A 21,885-nucleotide genomic window follows, 5' to 3' on the forward strand; every position below is an offset into this window, starting at 1 on the left:
TTCTCAAGTGCCCAAGTCCAACTCACTCAGTCTGACATTCTGCATTCGATTTCGTAAGTTGTAGAGAAAATGCCCAGATTAAATGCTCTGCTCACTCCCTCCACCCCGAGCTTAGAGCACATCAGAAGAGATTCTGTACGACTGGCTTGTCATGCAGGACAACTGGATGCCCAGATGAATTTAACAAAAGTGTTAAGTTATTTATTTAGGCCATGATCCAATAAAGCACATGCTTGACTATAACCAGGATGTGCAGCTCATTCACTTCAAAAGAACTACTCTCTCTGTCTAAAACATTAAGTATCTACTTACTGCTTGGTTGGACTACACTGGGTACAGAGGAGAGAGAAGGATTTAGGGGAATTGCACACATTTGTTAATGGGCATTCTCATGAGCTCCATGGGCCCCATGCTAAGCTCACTAGCTATGCAGTCCACTTTCACACAACACTCACCAATGGGCAGTTTGCAACCAAGAGATGATTACCATCTGAATGGCAGATAGTCAAAAAACATGCATTTTACCTTCACTGTTAGCAAGGGAAAAAAGAAAAAGGATGAGAAGCAACACTGAATTGCAGCACAGAAAGCTCCTGTCTCAAATTGGGGAAACAGGGTAGGAAGGGGCATCTTTCCTAGCACATGCAGCATCCCTCTTATTCACGCTATTTTGGTTTTCACTCTAATTATTAGTTATTAGTGATCAACAATGAATTTTAATTTACATGCTAAAGTATGTAATGAATTTAAAAAGGCCAAGGCTTTGCTACTCAATGTTTTGACAGACTGTGAGGACAGAGGATTTGCACTGTATTCTGTCACTGAGCTCAAGTACTGAAGTTAGAGGGGAAACAAAGTTTTACTCAAAAACGTTTTCCCCCTCACAAAGCTAAAGGAGTTCAGCTAACAAAAAAGCCTTCCAAGTGCCCTCAGATGATTATGACTATAGTAACACTCGGATTCAAAGCAAACGCTTTGGTGCAACAAATACACAGAAACAAGAAAAGCCACTAGACAGCTTGCAGCAGCAAATTTATCATCATCCATGGATCTTTTTATTGAATTGCTAGTGGACCAAATTCCACCATTGACTATGTCCCAGTATTGGTCAAAATAAAATCCTGACTCACTATACCTGGTTACAAAAACAGCAGCATCCACAGGAGGGGTGTCATCTCTTGCACCAGGAACCTGGTTGTTGCCAAGGTATTTTGCTCCACCATACTCTTCATTTTGCCAGTGACAGAAGCTCTCCAGAGACCTCTCTCCATGATGCCCGATAGACAGTTTTGCCTTTTGGAAAGGAAAGGATTCAAAAGAAGAAAGGTTAGTCATGGCATTTACATAAAACACTAGAAACGAGAGGCAGTATAGTATGGCATGCACTAGTTATGTTTAGTATGTAACATATAGCCAGATATCCCTAGCTCTTGCCCATACAGCCCAGGAAYCCTGCTTGGCCTATGAAGCTACAGCAGCAAAAACAAGTTAGGACTCACAGGACGGTTTCGAAGCAAGACTAACTTGGTCACGCGAATGTTGACTTTAATTCCAAGGCTTTGATGTTGAAACATGTTGTACACCTGTCAAAAAAAAAAAAAAAAAGCAAACATCCTCAGAGAAAAAAAAAAGTCCCTACTAATGCCAAAAACTAGTGATAGTTACTTATTGTTCCTGGAACTAAAGTGAGATATTTCCATCTGTGCAAGATGTGAATAAAACAAGAACACATGGATGATGTTACTACACTCAAGAAAGATTTTTTTAAGAGCTACTATATTACGAGGCAAGCAATTCCTCATACTAGAGGATAGCTAAGACACCTGCAAAAGTACTGAAGTACTGTGCAGTTGTTAGTACAGTACTACACTTGGCTTCATCAAGTGACCAGTCACTGACTAATTCAAATAAGATTCATAGTCAGGCAAAAAAACAGAGAGGGAAAAAAAAAAGGCAAATAAACAAGAAAAACAAAGCAAAAAAAATCCCACACCTCCAACCTAACTGTAGAAAGAATATACAGTATATGTTGAACTAGAATAATCAAAGTACAACTACTAAACAATGCAAGAGTAAAATATTCCAAAGGGTCTCCAAACAAACTGGAGTGTTGGGAATCTGGACATACGTTGCAAAGCATCCAACCAGTATATGGATTTGGGGTATTTAAATATCTGAGATATCTGAATGCAAGATGAAATAACGGTGTGTTTTAGAGTTCAGGAAATAGAATGGAAAAGCAATTTCCCTCTGTTATTTTCATATCATATATGAGAATAGTAATAAGGCTGCACATAATGACACAAGCCTCAGGAAATACAAAAATAGCACCGGAAACTACCTTGCTACTTTCTCCAGATTTTGCATTCCAGCTCCGATATTTCACCTCATTTTTATAGGTTAGAACATAAGATTTTAATTGCTGCCAGAATTTTATTCTATCCATTTCACCATTTAACTACTTTGACTGGACTACACAAAAAAAGGTGAGAGAGGGGTTGATATTAGAAAGGTTTAAAATACCACATAACAGCTTTTGGATGAATATTGCATTTCCTATTCAGTCAAAAATAAAAAAAACAAATCCATTATTGTAAAAAAGCTCTTCATTAATGGCAACCGGATTTGGGCCCAGATAAACTATAATCATTATGTACATCTCATTTGGTTATAAATATCACAGAAGCTTGGAAAAATACAATACTGCAGCTCATCTCGCTTCTCCTTCAACAAACTCAAGACATGAGCGTATTCCCGCTATTTTATCTTCAAATGTTGGCATTTTTCGTATTTGTACAAATGATCCAGAATGTGCCTGCTCTAAGAACGTTCTTAAGCACTTTAGTGTTTGGGATTGGATTTAAGCATACACTTATATGTCTCCTTTAATCCAGGCACAGACTGTAAGACAGACACTACTCAGTATTTGACCCACTGACCTTCAGTGTAAGCACAGAAAGTCATTTATCTTCCCTGCAGCTGGTACACAAACACACACAAGTGCTGGGACTATTTACTCAGCTCTGCCGGAGGTTGGTAGAGCAGCAAAGGCCCCTCACTCACTGGAGACCTGGGGGGATAAACTCGGCTCTCGCAGGGCAGTGCTCTGACAGTTGATGTATCTCAGTGCAGACCTGGACACTCAGCTGAGAGGGTTGAAGGTGTATCTTGATAACCGAGTCATTCTCTCACGTAACACATCAGGGACGAAGAAACATTTGCCAGGTCCCTGTGATGGATCCCTTTGATTTGTCTAGATTGGCACTAGGCTCTGAGAATTCCATAAATGTGCACTATCTATGTCTTTATCATTAAACTGAACAAGTGATGATTGTCTTTCCACTAGAGCAAACAAACATCTTGCACTGACAGTGCCAGTTGCAGAGCAATTCAGCATTTGCTGAAGTCCAGCATTTTGGAAACTGTCAGACCTCTTTACTTTTGCCCTCCCTCCATCCCAGGATACCTTTTACCATACATGCATCCATCAGTGATTTCAGAAGAGGGGGTCCCCCCTTGCAGCAGCAACCAGATACTAATCCAGAAAGACACTAGGCAAGCAAGAGGGGCTTTACTCTGCGTGTTTATCCAAACTTTGCTTCCTTATTTTCTTAAACGGAGCCCAAAGGGGCGCCAGATGCAGGGCAGTTTGTATTGCCTAGCAGCAACGAGAGCCTCTGTCCCTCTCCTAACAAAGCCTTGGCTGGCGCAAGCGACCGTCCTACTTCAGTGCGGCCAATGCACTCGAACACAGGCACTGGAGACATCTTCAGCTTCATCTGCCTTCAATGACCGTTCTATTGCGTCTCTAGTCAGCAAAAAGCACTTTGGAAAGTCTCATGCAGAAACACGGATTCAAGTGAGAACTATTTATTCCACCCACAAATAAGCCTGTCTTTCAAAATGTTCCAGAGTTAACATGTAACCAACTCCATGTCGCAATTTCTCTGACTAAAGATAACTCATTTACAAAATATTCTCGGTGTGTTCAGCTCTATCAGTTAGAGACCTACAATGAAATATTCACCACTACATGCACTAGATTGTTTACCTCATTATCARATTTTTCATTAATATAGCATATCATCTTGCTCAGCACTAAGAACTGTGGAAACTGCTATCCTTTTAAATGAGAAATCCAAACTGTCCTGAATTACAGCATTTAAGGCTAGAAGGAACCTCAGCGAGAACAAGATCAACCCTTAAATGACCTGAGCAAGAAACTCGAGTTCAGCACAGGTGATTCACAGCTCTTCTGGCAGCACACAGCCCATGTTAAGCCAGCCTGCATGCAAGGTAGATCATGTCCTGCATGGAATCAGATTCCAAAACAGCAACAACTACCTTCCATCCTTTTTACTCAGCCTTCAAGGACACCATCACTCACAGACATGGGAGTGTCAAGGCTATTTAGACATCCAAGACTCATCCAAGTAGCTATCACCACAACATGAGCTAAGAGCACCAAGTGAGATGACTGAGATAATTGGTGCTGGGGGAGGAGGAATGGGATTTCCTAGTGCAGATGTTCAAGTTTTCCTGCCACATGGATAACATGCATTAACAGGGAGACTGACTCACAGACAACTCCCTTCCCATTTGCAGTACTATGGACCACTCTTCCTCCAGCCTCCAAGTGCATCACACCCTTGAGGCTGCTGTGACCATTTGGGGGGGAGGGGTAGAGAGAACATTTTGGGGTATTTTAGGAGCTTTTAATAAAATCAGACAACTGGGAGAAGAGCCAGCTGCATGAAACCAACTAATGCTTTGATGAGCTCTACCATGGAACAAAATACAAAGGTCTCTGTTTTAGGCTATCACCACAGTTTAGAGCAGCTTGGCTGGAAGAGCAAGGGAGGTTCTTGGTTACCGGGCTGTATGGAAGGGATGTGCAAATTGTAGATGTGGCCAAAGTGCAGTACGAGCTCTGGCGGTTCTTCCCAACACACGCTCCTGCACTCTTGACTTGTTCTTTGAGCAGTCATCGAAAGCACAGAGTGATGTGGTAAAAAGTCAAGTATAACAAGCTCTACCGCACCGAGTGCCCCAGAGAAGAGAAAAGCTTCAAGCTGAGACCATCCTTCTCCTCCTCTGTCCCCATTCATCTTGCCCTTCTTTCTCCTTATGCCTTTGACATGGAAGGGACTGCAGTCTTGACAGGAGCTGTCCAGACCTGCCCCAGCATGCATGAAGCCAACCTACACATGAGGAATTGGGCTGAAAAAGGAACTAAAAATGCTTCAGTTTAATTTTTGTAATTTCACTTCCCAGGTAGGTGGAGGGAGATGTGTGTTTTTCAGAGTTCAAAACACCAATTTTGATCTTGAGGCTGAATTGCCTTTTATTATTAAAAAAAAAAAAAAGGCCTTGCGCTCTGAGGAGAGCCTCCATAGAGTCTCATCTGCTGGATGACATTTGGACAGCAGAAGCGTTGGTAAACTTATGGTGGTTCTCTTACCTATTTCTTGTAAACATAAACACAGATGCTCTTCCGTGACTCTTTGTAAGGCAAGAGTTGACATAAATTTTTCTCTTGGGACTGCTCAAGAGGAAAGAGAAACCTGCAGGCACTGATCAAAGTTTTATACCCTTTTCCCTTACACTGCTGCTCCCACCATGAAAATTCCATAAGGACAGTTATTATCAATGGCAGCTCCTGAGCCTTTGTGTGCCGGCCCTCAAGAGCACCAAGAAGCAAATCCATCAATATAGACCTAGGTATGTGGTAAATGTGATTTTAGCTGTTTCTTGAAGAAGGCTCTCAAAGGGAAAAATCCAGCATGAAAAGTGAGCTGGAGTGTAAAGGAAGGCTTCAGAGAATAAATCATAGTATTCCTGACTACATTTAATAAAAAATCCCTCTTAATGGCATTTGAGAGATTGCTAACTTCAAGTTACTGCTTGCTGCTGCAGGAAGCTTTCTCGCTAAATCACACAGCTTAGCAACAGCTGCAGGAGAACTAACACTGCAACTCACCCCTGCCTGCTCTACCCTCCTCCGAGGAAAAGTTAACTTCAAAACAGAGCTACGCTTAATTCCAAAACCCCCAAATGCACTAGAACTAGAATTAGAATTATTTTTTTTTTTTTTAAATTAGTGATTTTCAATCACTATCCTGTAGTCCTGGAAATTCTGACATCTCTGCCCTTGACTGCTTAGAGGACTAGTCTGCGTGGACTTGGTTTGCCAAGTAAGCTCTGCACGTTTACAGAGGCAATACTTGCAACTCTGTATGTAGGTAACAGCTGAAAACAGTGTCCCCTTGCTCTGAATAGGAGAAATAAGACTGTGGGCAGACCTCTCCAAAGAGTCTAAGATCTCAGTTATGCTTCAGAATAGTCTGAATCACAGAGCTCCCTCCAGAAAGCTGAAGCACAGGCCATGAAGGAAGACCATCCCCACAACAGGCTGCTACAGCTTGCCTTTCTACAAGGAGAGAAAACCTCTTTTTTCCTTACGGATGATTCCTCTTGGACTAACATGAAACAACGGGAAAAAGCACAGAAGTCAACTGGCAAGGCTGCACATGCTTCATCCCTAGGAACCTGCGCATGAAATGAGTGCAAAATGGCAGCTATGGTGAGCTGACTCCCAGGAAGACAGGGGAAATTAGAGAAAACCAAAGCATTGTCTCCTAGTTCAGTTTAGAGGAAGCCCTAAGAGTAACAAGACTTTTTAAGAAACAGACCATCCATGCAAGCTGCCTCCAGATGGATGGAGTGCAATGAGCTGAGCTGACAAGAACAGACTGACAGGGGCAGCAAGCACAAGCACGATTTGCCACAGAGACACTTTGCTCCAGGGAGGTCAGAATTACTGAAGAAGGGGAAGAGCGACAGCAGGAAACAGGAGATGGGCTCATGTCAAGTAATGCAAAGGTGATAGGAGAAGTGAAATGCGGACACTGCAGCACTGTGAAGAACAGCGATACCAAAAGACCTTACCTTTACCTGGAAAAGGGGATCAACAAGGTACTTCCTACTGAAACCCTAATGAGCAAATCCCTGTTTTTACCAATTCCAGGCACAGTAACTCTTTCTCCAAACGGCCTGCAGGCAAGTCTCAACCTTTGCACTTCCGCAATTCTGCTAACATCTTTCCATATCCATGCTCTTGCTTCCAGCATACCCACAAACTCATTGTCTATCTAAAGCTGCAGAAGTACATGGTGGCACTGGACATTAATTCTGTATCAGCTTATATTTTAACACCATCACAAAGCCACCAGGAATGTCTCATTTGGGAAAAATGTGTTGATTCAATTACCTTGCCAGAAATAAGGAAAATATTTCATTTTAGAAGGGGAGACTTAAAGAAAATAACTCTAAGCTCTAAGAGCCATTTTTGTTCCTGTTCATACATTACAGAGGACCTTAGAGGGAAATTCTTCCATGGTCTTAGAAAAAGCTCTTACGACTTCAAATGTTAGTTTATTAAATGGAAGAGCTTATAATTCTAGCATGACAATTCGATCAAAAATCTGCTAGCTCTTCATGGGGATGGTTAAAATTGCAGAATATCACTAAAAATACTGCATTTTCTAGGTGAAGCAGTACCTACTATTTCTGGGTCACAAAACAGAGTTGCTTTGCTTTGTGTCTTCATTGTTACTCAAGAGGAGGCTTTTTTTGCTCTTCTTTTAGGATTCTCATTTATCAAAGGAACAATAAAACTGTATTTTGCAATGCTGTCTTTTTCCTCCCCCTTCAGAAATTCCTGTAACATAAATAGGTATTAAATACTTCAAGGCAGATCACTTTATTTAAAATATCTATAAATATAAAATGCATTAATAGGACCTCTTAATGCTTGTTTTGTGGTTTGACAGTAAACGTAATGGCTTACAGAGAGGACTTAAGTTAATAAACCCCTGACCAGTAATATTCTATTTGCTTAAATGCAGGCACTCATGCCAAAATTAACATTCTGGTTTCTTTTGGAGGCAATCTGCCATCTTGCAGTGTAGCTGAATAAGCAAAGCCTAATACAGGGCAAGTTCTGGCCCCAACAAAGTCACAGAAGGGCAGCAAACCCCTCTGGAGGCAAGTGGGTAACAAAGGCCCTGAGCAGCAGGGAAGCCTTCAACTGGTCAGACATAAAGAGCACAACCCATCCTGCACCAGAGATGTCACCAGTGTTTCCCAAAGCAGTTCGAGTCACACTACCCCTCTGCCCCCATTTTACAGGTGAGAAACTAAATCACAAAATCACCATGACTGGTTTAGGAAATAGAGTCCTGCAGAGCACAGAATTCTATTTAGGCCTACGTAAAATCACATAATTGGCCTATCTTCCCTCTTAAAATGTATTTTCAGAATTATTCTTCAGCATCTTATGTGGGGGTGTTGAGCTGCTTTCATTAAGGCAAACAATGATAAAATTCTCTTTAATTTCACCAATTTCATAACCAATTTTGTCACCAAGGCAGAGGCTTGAAGAATTATGTTCCTATTAATGTGAGAATGGAGGTGGCCAAAGGACAGCGCCTCTTCTAGTGCCCTTCTCACGGCTGAAAAGCTGAATAAATTCAAATGTTATCAGATATCAGCAATACCACATGGATGAACCCCCAGGACCAGTGACTTAACAGTGGGAAGCATTTCAGCTGGACTTTGCACCTTACAAGATGTCAGACAAATGTGTTCCTCAGCCAAGACTCCTCTCCCATGTATATTCTCCAGTGTCTAATAAAGGGGTGAGCTCACACTGCAGCATCAGGATCTAGCTTAAAAGTCCATCAGCCTAATGCACTGGAAACTAAGCTTCATTATTTGTTCAGTAAATGGGTTTAGGTGACCCAACCCATTCAGCAGCACCTCCCTAAACACACACTCCCACCTGGCAAGCTGGCCTTTCCCAGACCCTCTGTCGTGCTCCTCGGTCTGGGCAGACAACAGTTATTCACGGGCACCTTTTGTTTAGGACTTGGTCTGTCAGCCCTACTATCTTCGCAGGTTGATAAAGCTACACAGCAGATACGCACGAATGGTTACACTGAAAGATTTGGTGCTTCTGTGCTAGGTGGGGGACTATAGTTTTGAGAAGACTGAGGCTTTTGTGCCTTCAAGTAAATGCACCCTTAAATTCAAGAAATTCAGTAAAGCCTGAACTGATGGTCAGAAGAATAGGGGGGTTTTTTGAAAAAAGACATTTCCTAGGAACCAACTGAAATAAATAACAGGACTTCATTGTCACTATATAAGTGGTTATTTGCACAGCATGCCAGAAAACAAGACGTGGAAGAAGGGACAGACAGATAAGCAGCTTGTTAAGAGGGGGAAAAATAAAAATAGCAATTAAACTAACTCTCAGCTTAATCAGTGAAGCATTTCACTCTCGGGAGGCTGCCTCATGCCACCACTTGTTAAAGGAACAAGAGCTCTCACAAAGCCCTGCTGCACAAAACATCCATCACGGAATTCTTCTTTGGAAACAGTGACCAGTCGGTTACCATGCAGAACTGTTACTGCTTCCAGGCCAATTTGCTGCTCCCAAATGACAGCAGTGCAGTAGTCAGGAGAAGGAACTGTCCCTGAATGCTACTATCACATGGGCATGGGAACCCAAGCTTCCTCCAAGACTTCCTTGTGCAAGTGCCTCTGGAAGGACCTCTGCTGTCTCTGAGGTGATTTTTCAGCATCCACAACAAATTGAGCTACTGTGTTTTTGCTACAGCTGCCAACAAGCAAGTGAGCAGGCACTGTCAGAGGCTTTGTGGCCCGTGTCAATTGAAACTGAACATTAATACTAACAGCTAATACCTTTACACTCCTACTTCATATGAACTTGCATTTTCAAAAGACTACCTACTCCTGGCAAACTCCCTGCAAACTCTCCAGGATGCTGCTAAGGTCCAACTCCATCCACTATTCTGAGGTGTTGGGACTGCTGCTACATAGAGCACACAAGATCCTGCGGCGGGGGGAAGAGAATGAGATCGGCCAAAACTTGCACAGACCAGCAGTTTGGTGCTGAGTTTGTAGTGTTTTCTACAGTGAGGGAGACAGCTATTTCCATTACACACAAAAAAAACTTGTCTCTAATTAGAAGTCAGATTTTTTACTGTCGTCTCTAGCAACTTCACTTTCTGTATGAGAATGGCCCATAGGAAAAAAAAATCTTATTAAAATCTTTGACTTTAAACTACTCTCATGAAACAAACATCCCCTCGAAGTCTTCAGCAACCTCAAAAAAGTCATGTTAGATGAAACTATCTATCCACTCTGGGAATCTCTTTCCCAAAGTAAACAGTAGCACTACAGAAAACACTAGAAAACACTGCTCCTAAAGAATTATTGCATGTTTTCTAAATGGAAAATGGTAATTTTAGCTTTAACTAAGTTATTTATTGTGATGTCCTTCATCAAATACAGGGGCCCACACAGATGGGGCACAAGAAAACCAAAATCCTTCCTCAAACCTCAGGGCCTTCTAAGTTTTCCAGGCAGTGGAAGCTGCCATTCTGGGAAGGCTCTGCAACACACCTGCCCTGCTGACCTGTGAACATCTCAAATGCACTAGGAGGTCTTTCATTCCACCTAGCAGTTGGAACTGAAAGTAATCACAGAAGCAGTTGATGCTACACATGGAGAGGACCCCTGCACTGCCACCTCTGAAAACAGTACTGTCTTGCACCAGGAACTAAAACACTGGGCTTGCTGAGGTAAGCTGCATTACGCCAAAGGAGACTGCGTAAGCCTGAAGCAAGCTCACCAGACTCACTTTCACATGGCCAGAGGTTCAGCTCTGCATTCCCACATTCATACTTCAGATCAGACCTAAGCAAGAAAGAGGGTTTTACCTAAAAACTAAGAAAAGACTAACCAAAATGTGATATCCCAATCAGCTGTCAGGAAAGCCAGTTCTGACCTTTGTGCTTGCTCCTCCTTCGGGAAGACGTGGGATACTCACCATGTTCATAACCGTGAGGATGAATCTTTGGGCAGCCTCTGCACCATGGTATTGGACCATATCAGCATCTGCCACCACCAGAGTTTCTACTGTGTACTCGTTGGTAAGTCGAATGGCGTTTCTTCTCTCCCTCCAGTCACTAGTTGATTTCATCTTCTTTTGTCTCTTCTTTTCTAAAAGGCAAACTACTTATTAAAGGACATAGTAGCTGTACCTGGAAGATCACAGTAAAACACTTACGCTTAACTGCTTTGTACAAACCCAGACTGCATTGATTTTTTAATCAAAAGTCCTTTGGACTTTAGAGAAGCAACTGAGAGGTTCCATTACAAGCAAAACCACCTCTCTCTGTATTTGTATAAAAAAGAAATCAGATTACGGGAAAAGAGGAAAGAGGAGAGGAAAAGGAGAGTCCAAACAACGGACAATTAGCTGCAATTTGAACCAAGAAGCCACACTCTTGAAAAAGAAAAAAAAATTACATGATCCTCAAACATGTTACATAGTGACAAAAGTACCATTCTGCTACGCGAGAACAAGTGATCATTACGGAAAAGTCTGTTGAAATAAAATTTAGAAACAGAGATTGTGCTGCAGAACACAAATTAGATATTTCTGTAGTCTGTATTCCAATCAGTTGCATTTTAATTTGCTCCCAACACTACTAGAGCAAATTAGCAGAAGACAGGATTGAGTCCTTTTTTTTCCTCCTCTCTAAATTAAGCCAGATAGTTTTGTAACATGAGGTACTGGCAAAATGCAGAAGTCCCTGGATGAAGCCCAAAAGTGCAGAAGGTCAGGCTAGATAAGACCTTCTCAAGCTTTCTTTGCTCATTTATTACTATTGGCATGAGCATTGAACCAGCAGCTGCAGTTACTGGCCACCTACACACAGGGAGTTCATACACCTTTTTGTTGCGATCTGCATACCAAAAACAAAGGATCCCCCCCACACACCCCAGATTAGCTGATCTAATAGACGTAATTTTTACAGATCTGAAAAAGGAGCCATTCTTAAGGACTACAAAAAGCAGCAGCGGTCAGGGACTACTAAAACTAAAGTATGGAAGGTAGCCAATAAAACTCCCTCCCCTCCAGTCTAATGGACTAAGGTAGTAGGAGATTGTCCTCTTCTAAACCAACAGGCAAAATGTGTTTGACAGCTCAAAGGCAGATGTGCAAAGCAGCTGAGGCAGGAACAAAGGAGAAATTAAGGACAGATCTGAAACTGGATCTATTCAATTCATTAGTCATGAAAAACATATTCATGATTTGAGATGTAAAATGTGAGAAAAGCAAACGTAGCTACATTTATTTTGCAACGAAACAACAACTGTCAAGATCCACTGAAATTACATCTGCTTACTGCTCAGGCTTCAATACACTAAAAGACTGACTGAAGTACTCATGCTGGGTTCTTCCTATGAAGATGTGGAAAACGCTGCAGGTCCTGAAGTAGTGGAAAGGCAGGATTCAATACGAAAATGATACAAGATAGACTCATTCCCACCACTTACACTGCTTTTCCAAAGCAGGTAATCCCTGTTTAGCCTTCTGTAGATTTCATTCAAGACCTCCACTTAACAAAGCAGCATCCTGCAGAGGGCAGCTCTCAGGAAACATTTATTCAATGATCTTCATAAATGGCCTATTAAAAAAAGCAACCCCATTATATGGTTCTGCCTGAATTTTCCTTCCTCCCTACACTGGGAAATGCACTAGCATCCAGACAACCAGTTCTTCCCAAGGAACCTTCTTTGATTCAAGGTGCTAGATTCCAGCAACTGGAAGCCTCCACGAACCCAACTGAAACACACCGCCTGCCTTCTGTGCTTTCATACATTTTCTGCCTTGACATGATGCACATTTGCACGTGTCCATCTCATCCTTGCTCGGTTGCCTAGCACTCATTCCAGCACAGCTCTGCACAAACTTTTGTGCCCAAGGCATCAGCTGTCAGCACTTGGTACATATTTTCAAACTGAGAAAAACATCATGAAATTTGATTTGAATCTTTTTAAGGTGAGTTTGGGAATATCCCCCTGGGTCTAACAAGACAGACATGCACCTGGACAAGCAAAAAGGGTTAATTAAATCTGGAGGTGCTCATAAATAATGGAATCTGCATGCCAGCAGCAGAGCTGAAAATTAGCAAGTTTCAAGGCTCGCTGTCACACTCACTGCAGAGCAGCTCCAGAAAATGGTGCAACCATGGCAATCCAAATGGATGACCATGACAGGATCCCTCTCCCTCAGGGAAGGAGATCTGTACATTAACTGTTTCAGAAACGCAGTAAGATAGAATAACTGTACCAGACACAAGGTTGATTTGCCACCTATGAAATAAGGATGGCTTTGAAAGGCTGTGAACAGCTCCTACATGTTTGTTCATTTTGCCCACTCATCCACGCCCCTGCAGATCCACTCACCCTTCACTGCAGCACTTTCATGGTTGCCACTTAAGTATCAGGAGAGAGACAGGAGAGGAAGGATTAGAGGGCAGAAGATTATTCAAGTAAGAATCCTGACCTTTCGGGTCTTGCTGCTGGTGATTAGACCCTCTCTGAAAACAGCACTTACCCAAATTACTGCTTTAGTAATTCCCTAATAAATTCCCTACCTGTAGAGTGGTTGCTCCTATTGGGGGTTAGGTGTGGGAATTGAAAGAAGTCTGTGCCTAACACTGAATGCTGAAGTGGAAGACAATAAACCCAGAGCACTCAAGGTTTTCACTTCACCATCTCCTGTTGATAGAAATGAGGCCACTGGTGCCCATGGAGAAATCCACTATTCCAGACTCCACTGTGGGCTCCCGGCAGCCAGGCTGGAGAACGGGTCAGGCCACACTCCCTTGCTGCACTCCTGCCTGGTATGTTCCCCCTTCCAGAGGGGGATGAAGGAACTGGCCAAGAGTTGCCAGTCCCACTCAGCACCTCCTTGCAGCTGCACAGAACTCTGGAAGGTGTGATTTCTGGACAGCAGCAGTGCAGAGGGACCTTGGCAAATTTCTGGGTAGCCCTGGTTTGCACAAAGTCTCCCACCCCCATCCCTCCCTGAGTCTTCCTTGAAGTTGTGGACTGGCTGCTTTCCACAGAGTGGTGGGGATTAGAGGCCATACGTGGAAAACTACCACCCCACAGGCTGGCGCAGAAACACAGCCGAAGTGATCTAACTTTGCAAGTCTGCACTCCTACACTTGCAGAATGTGAGGACTGAGGGCAAGCTTACCAAGCACTTAAAATAGGCAGTGTGTAATGGACTCAAGGGAGCCAGCAAAGAGCTCAGGTGGTCACTGGTGATGCCCTAAAGCAGCAAAGCAACATAAACTGACGGACTCTAAGTCCCCTCTTTTCTGTCGTTTTGCCTTTTTAGGTTGGTAACTCCCCTACAAGATAGTCTTCTTTATTGATGTACACCTTCTAAAATTCCTTTTGTCTATTTTGTTTTTGCAAAGGGCTACCTTCAGCCTGTCTCTTTGTACCTTCCTACTTCCCTCCACATGCAACCAGTTTTGCAACAAAATCAAGCAAATGATGGAAACACACAACTACCCATTTGAATGGATAAGCAATTACAAACAAAATGCACACATCACAGGCATTTGTGAAAGAGTAGCAAAGGACTAAAAATCAGGGGTAGAATTCCAGATCAAACACATCTGCATCTCATAAGTGATGCAACTGCGTCAACTTGATGTAAGCCTCAAGAAAGAGGGACCTCTCTAGAGCCTCACTTCAGAAACAGGCCAGTACAGAGGACTCTCATTCCTGCCCTATGTGATTTATGGCCTATGAGCAGAGAATCCCTCCATGAGTACATGAAACCCCAAACTAAAATAAACATCAGCCATTAAAACAAGGATTAAATGCTTGGTGGATTCTTTATTTGAACAAACTGATGTTACAAATTTTGTGGTGCAGATGTTAAGTGTTAGTGTGAAGGCACGAGAGGCCATAAAACATAGGCAGGAGGCTGTCAGAGAAGTTTACATTGCAGGGAGCATACATAACCAAACTGCACACGAGCTTAGGAGTCAGGTGTTCATGACTTAAGAACTCAGACAGATTCATGTGAAATACGAGCTGAAACAAGTCAACCTATAACACAGCATGTATATGCTGAGGGTGACTAGGCACAAGGGACATTACTCTTTCACCAGCCACTTTGACAGTGTGCTGCATACTCTCCCAGGCCAGAAATTCCACAAAATTCAGGACTACCAGGTGTCAAAAGAAGGGCAATACACTCCTGGACACTTAGAATGAAAGTCCATGCAACACTGCACAAGCTTTTAGTCACACTTATAGATAGTCACCTACAGAGCGACCAGCCTTCTGCAGTCCAGCAGGCTCTGAATGCTTAAGATGGCAGAAAACAGCCTCTACTCCTGTTAAGCGTAATACAATTCTGAAACCTCAGTAGAAAACTCCTTATGTTCAGTGCTTTTAATGGCAACCTAACACAGAGGCAATTCCAAAGCAACCGCCCCAAATGACCTTTTCCTATTACACACCGAAAGCCCTGTCTAACACTGCTTTTTGGCACATTCTCCCTGTAACTGCTGAGTCCTTTCCTCCTCCTGCCTCTCTTCCAACATATTTCCCAGACACGTCTAGAAAGAAATCTCCTCTCCTAGCTCTCAACTCTCCACTTTTTTTCCTCCATCTTCCTCCTTGTAATTTTAGCTACCTCAGTCCATTTAAACCTACAGAGAGTGTCTGGAGGCACTTCAACAAAAGACATGAACAAAAGCAAAACTACAGTCCCCTGTGCAAAGCCATATCTCTTCCTAGAACCCTCTGCCTACTTCTGCTTTAAAAATCCTTTCCAGTTATTCCTCCAGCAGGTCCCTGCCAGGTCCCTTCACCCACGGCCCTTGAAGCAGCCCTCTTGGCTACCACACGACCTCTAAGCTACCTCTCCGTCCGCCTTTGGGCTGTTATTTCAATGCCACAAGAGGAAGGTGAGGATGTGCAAAACCACAAGCAGTATCATTTGTCTCTCTGCCTCAGGATTCAATTCAAAACTCATGGACTTCACTGGAAACATCCCTTCGCTGGCTCCTCAGGCTTTACACTCAAACTCTGTGCACTGGTTACCTTACAGCTGCAGTTCTCATCCATATAACAGAGAGGTTTTTCAAAACACTGATCTCCTGAAGAAAAAAAATAAATCACACTTCAGCTCCAGGGACCTTGCTCCAACCAGTTGCTTCTTTGGAACCTTTCCTGGAGCATCCACCTTAGCACAGACACGAGCAATGACTGAAGGAGGAAGCCAAAAACAACAAACATGACTGAAGCTGCTGCCACAGCCAGCACTTCCCACTACTCCCAGCCATGGGAAGCTGGAGCCCCCTTCACCTGTGCCAGGACACAGCACAAACTTGGTTCCTGGACTTTTATACCTCCATTAAAGGATTGGGACTTTTCAAATCGACCACAGCTAGCTGGTACCATCTGGTAGTCTAGGGTTTAGAAAGAAAAAATGTTTTCTCATTCAAATCAGAGCTGACCACAGACACAGAGTACAGACATCCTCTTGCTTAAGGTCGTGTCCGACAAAATATCCTCATTACTTTCTGACCAGCATTACAGACAAAACTATGCATCAACCAGTAAGAGATATCATTATACTGGAGAATAACTATTGCTCCCAACCCAATTCCTGGATATTTTTATGTGGTGATTTTCCAACCACATCAAGCTTTCTATTCATATATGACAGAAATAGTCGTATCATGCCTACTTCCTAGGGGGAAAACTGAACAGGACACAAAAATTTGATAGAGAAGTCATGAACTCTGTGCTCCACCTCAGAGAACTAGAGATTTTACCACAAATACTGTGACAGACCAAACTGGTCTGCGACATCAGGTAAAATCTTGTTCTTCTGCAAAACACATCCAAGCACCACCACAGTGCATCACGTCTTTGCCTTTATAGACATATGGCATGGCAGGACACCCCAAGCTGTCACTATGACCTTCACTAGCTCATCAGATCAGTTTTGTCTGCAGGGTTTCAAGCACTGCCACCTCTAGAGTTATCTGTACTATGCTCCCAAGTGCATGCCCTTATCCACCTTAAGGAACTCACTCTAACTATCGCCTCATAGAGAGCATATGGACAATAAAGCTTCCCTTGCTACATATGATGCAAAGGCACACATCTGAACAGCGACTGATCCAAAAGACTACCGTGCACCAGCCGTAAGGAGATCATCACACACAGGGAAAACCCAGACTAGCAGTTTGGAAGACCAGGGACCTGCAGAAACCAACAGACTTATCACTCAAGTGGGACATGCTCCCATGTGTTAAATTCTAAAGGACCTGATTCCCATAAAGCAAATACTTTTATGTTTGAAAACCTTCAATGACATTTCATCCTCTGCATAGCATATTGCTGAAACCCCTACTTTAATTCCTCTACAGATGCTTCCTAATATGGTCTAGTACAGGTTGCATTGCATCTATTTTTGGTGAACACATTTTTTTGGCCTAACAGCTGCTATTTCAAGGCCAAGTCAAACCTGCAGAGAAAATATAGCTAAGAGACAGTGATTAAAAATGGAGAATTGCAATGCAGCAATAATGTATGTTTAGAATTTATACCTGCTTGGGAAAAAAGTTCCCTTGGTTTGATACCTGCATTTTCACACTTATGTAAATTACTACTAGCTTTGATTGACTCTTAAAACAGGTTGCAGAAAAAATAGACAGAAGTAATGCATGGTTATTTTGTGAATTAAAATGTTGATGTCTGCTTCCCCCCCTCCATTTAGTTCTCTCATGTAGCACATCCGCATTAAATGAGAACTTGTTCACTTAAACTGGGGCTTTAAAACAAAAGGGGGGGAGGGGTCACATTTAGGGGTAATTTATGTTGTCTGCATCATAAACACGAAATAATAAGTTTCCTCCCCAAAGACAAGCTGCTCTCTTTCACGCTCCTGCACTGTATTTTGTATCAAATCCCCTCTATGTAAGGGGACTTTAATACATCACTGGAGACCTTTAGAAAAGTTAAAGAATTTCCCTTTTCCCAAAGACATAAAGGTTTGTTTTTTTTAAAATGACATGGTTACAAGAGATATCCATGCTTTCATAATTCGGTTTGATTTTACCTTTCCAAAACCAGTATCCCCCTTCCCCTCTCCCTGGAAGAAATACTAAAAATCTTCTCCCACCTATAAATCTTAATGGTATACGATATAAAATATACAACTGGGTCTCAGCTGATGTTCAACTACTGTTCTTCCATAACAGCCAACAAAACTATATCAACTTCCTGTGCCTGGAGATGTAGAGGATATTGTTGCCTGGAAACAACTTTATATACCGTACAGCATTTGTGGACACATTTCATGCAACACTGAAATTAAGTAGTTATTTACTCAAACTGTACTCAACACAAGTAATAAACATTTTTCATTGCTTAAGTACTTAGTAAGCTTCTTTATTGGGCTTGAAGAAAAGGAGAAGCACAGATATTCTGTAATTCTGTGATATTCTGCCTGGGAAATATAACTGTTCTGGTAAACTATCTCTGGTCAGAAAACACCCAGAGACAGGGCCATGAAAGAATTTCTTTTTTCTCCACCTATCCCCCAACCTTGCATACAAGGATTTAGGAAAGGAGAGCTCTCCAGCTGGCCTTCTCTCCGACCTACTTCCTGTCTCTGCTGGGTCAGAGAACAGTAACAAGGGCAGATGCTATCAAGAAAGAAGTTAGTCTCTCAAGGGGCTTCTTGGTCCTGAGAAGAAACTGGAATTCTGTGTCTGGAGGTCTGGCAAATCTAGGGGCACAATAAAGATGGAGGGTACATTCATGCAGAAAGCTGTCTTAAACCCCATTTGGCTCACCTGCACAGAAATTCTTACTTATGTAAATCCTGCTAAAATCCAAAGACAAAATTCCCTACAAGAATTCTCTGCAGAAAGACCGTTAGCCCAGGATCTTTGAGAATGAAGCACTCAAAGTTGTTTAGTTTTCTAAAACATCTGAAGAATAACAGAATAGAAGGCGCCTTTCCCAGCTGCAGCCCAGTGTCTAGTGATAAGAACTGAAGTTTCACATCACCGGTGTGAAGCTATTTCCCAAGTTTCTACTGACACCAGGCTTCAGAGCAAATGAAACCCAGCCTTCCCTTCCTTTCCCTAATGCACCTGGAAGCCTTTTAATGGGTTTTCTGTTTGCTTCACAGAGGCTCACATTCATGTCTGAGCAGAAATGTGCATTGTGACTTGAGTTCTTTCTCCTGCTGGATGACAGGTGATAAAAATAGCACATATACACATATCATATGACTAACAACAGCACCTGGCCCATGATGATGGGATCTGTCCTTTGCTGTTGGAGCACTTTAGAATTTAAACAAAAGAAATTAAAACACCAGTCCAGAATCCACAGACTGCGATGTTTTAACCCATTAGTAGGCACCTTTACAAGGGACTAAGTGATTTCCCACTCCCTTGACTCCAGTCAGATTAATCCTCCTATACAGATTATTTCAGGAAGAACTTTATTCCCACAAAGTTAGCCTGCAGTTTAGAAATAGTATTTCTATCGCTGTAAAACATTATGCTGCTTAGACTAAAGGAGTTCTTAGATTTTTAAACAAAGCTTACCCAAACAGAATGCTATAGCAACACCTAGCCCTAAGCACTGTTTAACTCTGCTTTCCTTGCCCATGGCCTGCATTTGTGACCAAAGTACCACACTTCCAGGCGAGAGGCAAGAGCAATACTCTGAAGTTATGCTCTATACCCACTCAACAGCACCAACACATGGCACTTGCAGATTAAATAAGGACATGTAACCTTATTTAAAGGTCATGTATTTTTTTTAAATCAATAAGTTTGATCAAAGGACCACAGTAACTGTCAGTGAAACTCCGTCACTGATTCTGCTAACATCATTTTAATACTTATGATGTGATCAACAACTTATGAAAAGCCTCAGCACCTGATGGTTTATATTTCAAAATCACAAATAGTTTCAAATAGTGACGGGTAAAAATGAGTTAAATTCCAAGGGAAAATTAAAGTCAGTTCTCAAAAAATTCTAGAAAAAAAATGAGGAATTTCAATCCTTAACTAAGTGCAACAACTACATGGGTTTGAAAAATACTCACTTTCTAGTCTATTTATACATACGTGAATGTTTGTGTATGTATTTGCTAGCATAGCTCTATGTATCTAAAGTTTCTAGTATGTGAATATATTCCTTAATTAGTTATAACCCCATCCTTTCCTGCCAAGTTTTAGCCCAAGCTGAATTACAAGCCACTAAGAAAATAAATTGAATCTATAACAGAAACTAGTCCTTTACTCTGCTGATACTGGGTAGTACTACAGTAAATAGACCTTTACCCAAGAGAAATGCTGGAAGCAAGCCCCTACATCATCACTGCCATGCAATTTCATTAGAAATGGACCTTCTGTGTGTCAGAGAGGATTAATTTCTTTGTTTCTGAACTCCTTGTGCACAAGAGTTAATCCAAGCCAGACAGGAGTCAATTAGGTCATTAACGTGCTAAGCCTATTAACAGCCACGACTTACATTTCTTTCCCGCAACAATGGAAAACATTCAGGAGTCTGCCTTTCAGGGGCAAAACCCAGGAGCAATTTCATTATTTTATGACATGGCTACTTGAAGCTGTGCTGTTTGCACAGGCAATAAATGCTCCCCACTGTGCAGCAGCCCCGCACTTCCCTTCCTTGCTAGCACAGTCAGGCAACACAAGAGAGCAGCACGCAAGGGATCCAAGTCTTTTCCTGGACCTTTCATAGGCTTGTGTGTGACCCAGCACAGGAGGATCACACAGACCCAAAGATTTTCCTTACTTTAGTCCTGACAGTCAGACTAAAAAGTTAACCTAGTCTCACAAAATACTCAGTGGAGAAGTATGTGTCCCCAATACTCCTCTTTGTCTAGCCCCCCTAATTAGATGCTAAGATTATAATAGAAAGAAAATCCTGCCACAGAACAAGATCCAGCAACCAGCAAACCAACAGAAATCTTTCTATCAGCCTCAGATGAGTTTTTGCATCAGGCTATCAATCTGTTGCCTCAGCTAAGCCCATGCTCTACCAATGCAACCTGGCCAACTTTAATTACAGGAGCTGAGCTACAGTAGGTGTGCAGGTGTGTGCACACGCACTCTTAACCCAACACACATAATGAAATTCAACAACTTGGTTTGCAGCAAGGAACTCAAGTTCCTCAGGTTGTCCATGGATTGTCACACAACAGATTAAAGGAAAGAGAAAGATCAATGAAAAATACTATCAGGAGGGCTGTCAGAGAACAGAACCCCCGTATTATTAGCCTCCCATTCCAATGGGGGAAGTAAGACTTAGTAGTCAGACCCATATCTGTTTTTTCTTTAAATGACATTTTAAATACAGTTTCACTGGGTTACACCTCAAGACTATTCGGGACAAGCCTCTAGCATCTTACATAGCCAGTGCAACCCACAGGGTTATCAGCCCCGAAAACTGAGACAARGCAGGCCAGCATGACACTGGAAGCTCAGTCAGAGCATTAGAGAACTTACACCTGTAACTGACAGCCAAGGTTAAAATCCAAGTCACTGCCATTCCTCACTGAGCTGGTTCATCTCCCAATTCTTGTTATACTAGAAAAACTGTGAGACTAACAGAGAAGAACTAGAAATTGAGTGGATAGGTCCAGAATAACTTCATATACAAGAGACACACTGCAACCACAGCTGGAATAACACTGCCATACAAAAAGTGGATACTCTACTGTCCAGCTCACACAGGCTCCATGCTGTTACAGCTGTTGCTCTTTCAAAATCATCAAGCTGGTTTCAACTTAGCTAAATTGCCTGTGTGAATTGCTATCACATTTTGGATTCACAGAGCTTGAAGCTGAGTGTACAGCTTGCAAAGGAAGCTTTAAGGTCTTAGGCTTTCACTAGAAATCATTCCTTCTACAGC

At 42.3% G+C, this 21,885-nt stretch overlaps 1 protein-coding gene across 1 annotated transcript in view; it reads right to left on the reverse strand.

Moving 5' to 3' along the window:
* ADAMTS17 (ADAM metallopeptidase with thrombospondin type 1 motif 17) overlaps positions 1-21,885 on the reverse strand; it is a 148,025-nt gene that overhangs the window by 125,189 nt on the left and 951 nt on the right. Inside the window, exons 2-4 of the mRNA XM_026040591.1 lie at positions 10,916-11,100; positions 1,500-1,583; positions 1,136-1,293 (exon numbers count right to left, since the gene is read on the reverse strand). Of these exons, the coding sequence (XP_025896376.1) occupies positions 1,136-1,293; positions 1,500-1,583; positions 10,916-11,100 (427 nt within the window). The remainder of the gene's footprint in view (positions 1-1,135; positions 1,294-1,499; positions 1,584-10,915; positions 11,101-21,885) is intronic.

This window comes from Nothoprocta perdicaria, unplaced genomic scaffold, assembly GCF_003342845.1.
Source record: "Nothoprocta perdicaria isolate Ctin4 unplaced genomic scaffold, notPer1 scaffold_26, whole genome shotgun sequence".
Classification (NCBI taxonomy): domain Eukaryota; kingdom Metazoa; phylum Chordata; class Aves; order Tinamiformes; family Tinamidae; genus Nothoprocta; species Nothoprocta perdicaria.